The sequence below is a fragment of the Arachis ipaensis genome, chromosome B04 (genome assembly GCF_000816755.2).
Source record: "Arachis ipaensis cultivar K30076 chromosome B04, Araip1.1, whole genome shotgun sequence".
Taxonomy (NCBI): domain Eukaryota; kingdom Viridiplantae; phylum Streptophyta; class Magnoliopsida; order Fabales; family Fabaceae; genus Arachis; species Arachis ipaensis.
In genome coordinates, this window is record NC_029788.2 from 119,943,744 (window position 1) to 119,949,929 (window position 6,186).

The window sequence follows — 6,186 nt, forward strand, 5'->3', positions numbered from 1 at the left end:
AAGCAGGGGCGGGGTGGGTGCGAAGGTCCTCTGGTCGGCAAGAGCGAGACAGGGAAGGAGAGAAGGAGGGGTGGTCACTGACACTGACACTGGAGGCTGCAAGAACGGAAACAGAGGCAATTTGGGGTTAGTGGTGGTGGTGGTGGTGGTAAGGTGATGAGTAGACGAGGATGATGGAGTGGTTAGTGGGGAAGGGAAAGATGATGCAGATGATGATAAGGGTATTTTGGGGTTTTTAGGTAATATTTTAGTGTTTGGATATTTTTGTTGTGCGAAACTCATGTTTTATGGATACAAATGGTAGTTTTCTTCTTTTATGGGTAGATTTCTCAGCGTTTTCAACTTTCGTAGGTACAAATGGTAGTTTACTCTTATTTGAAACTATAAAACTAGGGTTAATTGAATTTTAAAATTTGATTAATTTAAAATGATATTTTTGTCTAATCAAATAAATTGTCTATATTTTAAACATATCGGTATATATGAATTTATTATCGTACCGTAACAAACACCAATTTTTAAATATATATTATATCAATACTTTTATTAATTTTTTTTATATTTTAACAAAAATTATTGTTTTATTTAATTTTATAAAAAAACTTAAATATTTTATTTTATATTGAACAAAAAACTATCTTAATTTTTTTAATTTAGTCAAAATTTAGTTAGCCTTAGTTTTGTAATTTTAAATCTGAAACCATTTAAAAATTCAAAATTCAAAATAAAAACATATATAAAAAATAAAAAAATAAAAAAAAGTGTTTGATCTAAAGTGTTCTTCCTGTCTGGGCAAAGAAGAAGTGTCTCCGTCAGTCGGTCACTCGGTCTCCTCTCTGCTCTTCTTTGTCCGAAGCTCTCTTCGTGTCGTCTCCACTCTGCTCTTCTTTCTCTCAAGCTCTGTTCGAATCGTCCCCCCTCTGCGCCTATTTGTATCTGGCAAAGAAGAAGAACCCAGTTCCTCCACGTCGTTTTCTCGAATCGAATTTTGCCTTGTGAATAACGGTGGATCTGACACTGGTTTCAATTCTAGTAGGGATCGGAGGGCGTGATGGTGTCGAGAGAGCTGTTCGGTTGGTCCCCGCCGCACATACAGCCTCTCACTCCGGTGTCTGAGGTTTCGGAGCCGCCGGAGTCGCCGTCTCTGTATATTGATCCCGGTGCCGAGACTTCGGCGTCGCAACAGGTTGAGGTGGAGGAGGAGATCATAGGACAAGATGCCCAGTTTCACACGTTCAAGGAGGTTCAGTTTCGTTCTCTTCTTAAGCCCTTACCCTAGATTTGTTATAGGTGATTTTGTTGGATACTATCAGACATGTAGAATCAGTTCATTAATTTTTATTAATTTTTTGCAGTATTGTAAATTTATTGACAGAATTACTTATTCAATCGCAAATAGTTATACAATAGTCTTAAAATAACATAGTCCTGAATGTTCTTCACTTTTGAAATTAATTTCTCAAGCTACACTTATAAAATAGTTTCAATATAAATTTGTCAAGCGTCTATATTTTGTTATTTCCTTTTAATGATTTGTTAGCGTTTAGAAAAATGAAAGCTTAAAATTTCATGCTGACAAACAAGGCTTTCGAGTTACATTTTATAATCATATGCTAAGGAAAGCCTTATTAATTATTATGCTTTTTTTCTCATTAATTCCAAAAAAAAGTATAGTCTAATTTTGATATGTAAATAGTATCTCCCAAACCGTGTTTCACTTTTTATATGACAGAATACTTGCAAGAGTAAACACTTCATAACATAATAAAGTATTGCTGTCACTTTAAACCAATTAAATAAAATGAAACAAAAATAATTTGACACTAAATAATTAGAACATTAATTTGCAGGAATATAAAGTAAAAAACTAACATCAAGATCAAATCAAATTAATGAATAAATTATCTAAAACATTCAGATTTCAGCCATCACATCGCAGTGTCATTTAAAGGTGGATAGATCCAACTTTTTGATATCTGAAAATTTAAGAAAAGGGTAAAAAACTCAAATGAGTCAACGGGAGCTCATTGTTACCCAAATCCGCCAAATCAAATTTTGCTACAACAATCCACTAGATCACATTTTTATATAATTCGAATTAATAGGATTCGAATTACTCCCTAGCTTTCTTCCCACGTAATTCGAATCAAGTAGTACCGAATTATGCATGCAAAATTCCCACGTAATTCGAATCAATAAGAATCGAATTACACAAAAATAAATCGAATGATATTAATTCGAATTAGTATGAAATAGTGACGCAAAGCATATTTCGAGACATGTAGATTCGAATTACTAATGCATGGTAATTCGAAAGGAATTGATTCGAATTATATATATATGGTGCGAATGAAGTTGATTCGAATTAGTGTGAAGCGGAGCTCTATATATATGCTGTGAACTCATGTTGCTGTCAACAAAGAGGTGAGATGGCTAGTGAGGATAGTTTTCTAGTGCTAGTACACCACAGAGGATCGATTAAGAGAAAAACTCAGTCTGGCGTGAAGTTCACTGATAAGGATCCTCTATGTATTATCGTGAGCCCAACGACCAGCTACGATGCTCTCGTTAGCTCCGTGCTGGTCAAGCTTGGTCTGGAAGGAGTGAAAAGGGTTAAGAAGTTTTTCTATCGCATTCCAATCACGGTGCTCCATGATACGGTAAAGTATGATTGTTTCACGATCGGGAGTGATGAGGACTTGCAGGTCATGTTTCTTTCTCATAGGCAGTTTCCCGAGGTGAGGACACCAGAGCTGTTGGCAAAGTTGGTTGACGTGGTATCCAGCTCAGGTGGGTCGAACCGGAATGCCAACATTATAGCCACGGTGGCCGGTTCGAGCTCGAGACCTGCGGTTGCTTCATCGTCCGTTCCAGTGTATGAGCCACCGATCCAGCCTGCCGCCTCCCTATCGTTCGCTGTTGATCTCAGCGGCAATGTTGGAGACGAGGTTGGATATGGGAAACATCTTCCAACCGAAGTACAGTGTCCTACACCGGCTGGTGTTGGAGAGGGATTGTTTGATGATCCAGATGACGATGATGTCGAGCCGGATATGATCGCTGATGACAGCGGCTATGATGTTGGAGCGAGTGATCCGATAAGGGCTACAGGTGGATCTAGTTCTGGCACACAGCAGTACCCACCCCATTTTTCATCGTTGGACCTGGATGCCATGAGGCAGGACGAATATCCTGGGCAGCTTGCTGGATTTGGCGCTAGAGATACGGAAGGGTCTGCCAGTATGACAGAGTTCCAAGTTGGTCAACAATTTCAGGATAAAGATGAGGCGCTGTTGAGTGTGAAGACGTACAGCATCCGCTGAGGGGTACAGTACAAGGTAGTTGAGTCTGACTATCGCAGGTACGTGGGAAAGTGTTCTGAGTTTGGGAATGGGTGCACATGGTTGATTCGGTTGAGTCTCCGGCAACGCAAGGGCATCTGGGAAGTCAAGCGGTACAACGGACCGCATACCTGTCTCGCCACCTCCATCTCCAGCGACCATAGGAGTTTGGACTATCATGTGATAGCGACATTCATTATGCCAATGGTTAGGGCTGACGCATCCGTCAACATCAAGGTGCTTCTAAATGCCACGGCCATACACTTTGGGTTCAGGCCTACATATAGGAGGGTGTGGATGGCGAAGCAGAAGGCGGTTGCAATCATCTATGGGGACTGGGATGAGTCGTACAACGAGCTCCCTCGGTGGGTGTTAGGAGTTCAGTTGACGATGCCTGGTACTGTAGCAGTCCTCAGGACTTGGCCTGTTCAAGTTAGGGGACAGGTGGACGAGTCTCAGGCTTATTTTCATAGGATGTTCTGGACGTTTCCCCCTTGTATCGAGGCATTTCGTCATTGCAAACCGTTGGTGAGTATTGACGGCACCCATCTATATGGCAAGTATGGCGGAATGTTGCTTGTGGCGATTGCACAGGACGGGAATTCCAACATACTCCCTGTGGCATTCGCACTAGTTGAGGGTGAGAATGCTGAGTCATGGTCCTTCTTTCTCTCCCACCTCCAAAAGATCCAAGACTGCAGTAACTGTAACGGCCCAGCTAACTTCACGACATGTCTGTTGGCGACTCGGCACATGCATCGATACAACCATGCTAGTGCCGCCGACACCCAACTGTAGCCACCCATCTCCTCAAGTCTAGCAACAAAGGGTAGCCATCTGATGTGTATACGATTGCCGGACTTGTCGGCAAACAGTTGCGTCCCCAACAACATCATGATATAGGCACGTGCAAAGCGCCTAACTGTCTCCTCATCAGCCCCGTCGGGACACTCTCCAAATGTCTCCTGGAACCATGTGCAGTTCACTACGAATTTTTGAATTTGGTTTTCAGGAGGTAAGACAGCGAGCAACTCATGGAACCACGTCCAAGCAGGCCTCCCACCCTCAATGTATAGGTGGAAGTCTGTCAGGCAACCACTAACGTAATGACCGTCCACCGGCAACCCCAGCTGGTATGCGACGTCCTGCAGCGTGATGGTGCACTCTCCGAACGGCATGTGGAAGGTGTGCGTCTCAGGCCGCCACCTCTCGACGAATGCACTGACTAGGGGCTCGTCTAGTCGGAACCATCTGTCGTTCAGTCTCGCAAGATGGTACAAGCCGGCCATCTGCAAGTACGGAACGTACCTCTCATCAAGACGCATCCCCTGCTGCCGCCTAACGCTGGATATGCAACGCCAAGGCTAGACAGTAGATGGACCGCATAATTAGAACATTTTCACAAACCACTAACATATACAAAAACCACTAACAAAAAACCACTAACAAAAACAATTAACAAAAACCACTAACAAAAACAACTAACAAAAATCGGTAACAAAAACCACTAACAAAAAACCAATAACAAAAACTATTAACAAAAACCACTAACAAAAACAACTAACAAAAACCGGTAACAAAAACCATTATCCTATACCACTATCCTAAACCGCTAACACTAACATAAACCACCATAAAAAAACTATCAACAAAAACCACTGGCCTAGACCACTATCCTAAACCACTAACAATAACATAAACCACTATAAAAAACCATGAACAAAAACCACTATCATAAACCACGAACAAATACCACTATCATAAACCGCTTTCATCAACCACTACCATTAACCAATAACAGAAAACACTATCAAAAGCGCAACATCAGAAACCACTAACCTCGTCGTTGATCACCCCGGTGATATGAGCAACTCCATCCAAACGATAAAGCCTCCCCGGATCGTCCCCCATCGCCTGAATATGCCGCTCCGGTCTTACTCGGCCCGAATGTTGGTCGTTTTCTTTGGGATTTGGTGGGGTATGAGAATGAGAAAGTGATTCGAATGAACTTGGTTCGAACTCTTTATATAGGCGAATCCATTGTAATTCGAAACAAGTAGATTCGAATTACTTAGTGTAGACAAAATCAAGTAATTCGAATCAATATGACTCGAACTCTACTCGTGTGTCATTCTCCATGTAATTCGAATTGATTTAATTCGAACTCCTCCTTTATAATTCGAATGAACTCCACTCGAATTACTCACAAATTTTGAATCATAATTCGGTACTACTTGATTCAAATTAGGTGAGAAGAAAGCTAGGGAGTAATTCGAATTTAATCAATTCGAATTATATAAAAATGTGATCTGGTGGATTGTTGTAGTAAAATTTGATTTGGCGGATTTGGGTAACAATGAGCTCCCCTTGACTCATTTAGGTTTTTTACCCTTAAGAAAACATAACCAATGAAACAGTGGCAATGGAATGCCAACAATGCAATATATATATATATATATGGTGACGTCTCTGGTGGATGAAAGTGTTTGGTGACTAAGATTATATATATATATATATGGTGACGTCTCTGGTGGATGAAAGTGTTTGGTGACTAAGATGGCTAAATGATGTGTTTGAAGGAAAAGTTGACATGTGGAAGGAGATATGTAGTTGATGGTGAGAACAAGATCTGCTGAAGTCTTTGAAAAGGGTAATCTTTTGTCTAACGTTAATCGTGACAAAGGAGAATATAGTAAATTTGCTATGTCAGAGTAGGTGAAGCTTTTCTCAATTTACAAAATTTACTTGATTTTGCATCAGATTTAAATTTTTAATATTAAATATTTTAATTTCATAACAAATTTAGATACCAAATGAGATAAAAATAAAAATAATAAAAAATAAC

The 6,186-nt window shown here is 40.5% G+C and overlaps 2 protein-coding genes across 2 annotated transcripts; one reads left to right on the plus strand and one right to left on the minus strand.

The window, feature by feature from the left end:
- On the plus strand, positions 2,430–3,323 carry LOC110271594. Its single transcript, XM_021122590.1, has 2 exons — positions 2,430–2,660; positions 2,706–3,323. Exons 1-2 carry the CDS (start codon positions 2,430–2,432, stop codon positions 3,321–3,323), a joined length of 849 nt encoding a protein of 282 aa, XP_020978249.1.
- LOC110271595 (protein MAIN-LIKE 2-like) lies at positions 3,854–4,666 on the minus strand. Its single transcript, XM_021122591.1, has one exon. The coding sequence runs from the start codon at positions 4,664–4,666 to the stop codon at positions 3,854–3,856; it is 813 nt and encodes a 270-aa protein (XP_020978250.1).

Bases quoted from the DNA above. Each gene is read 5' to 3' on its own strand.
- LOC110271594 (XM_021122590.1), top strand. From the start codon at position 2,430: ATGGCTAGTGAGGATAGTTTTCTAGTGCTAGTACACCACAGAGGATCG. The intron at 2,661-2,705 runs GTAAAGTATGAT...GAGGACTTGCAG, and splicing joins TCACGGTGCTCCATGATACG to GTCATGTTTCTTTCTCATAG.
- LOC110271595 (XM_021122591.1), bottom strand. From the start codon at position 4,666: ATGCGTCTTGATGAGAGGTACGTTCCGTACTTGCAGATGGCCGGCTTG.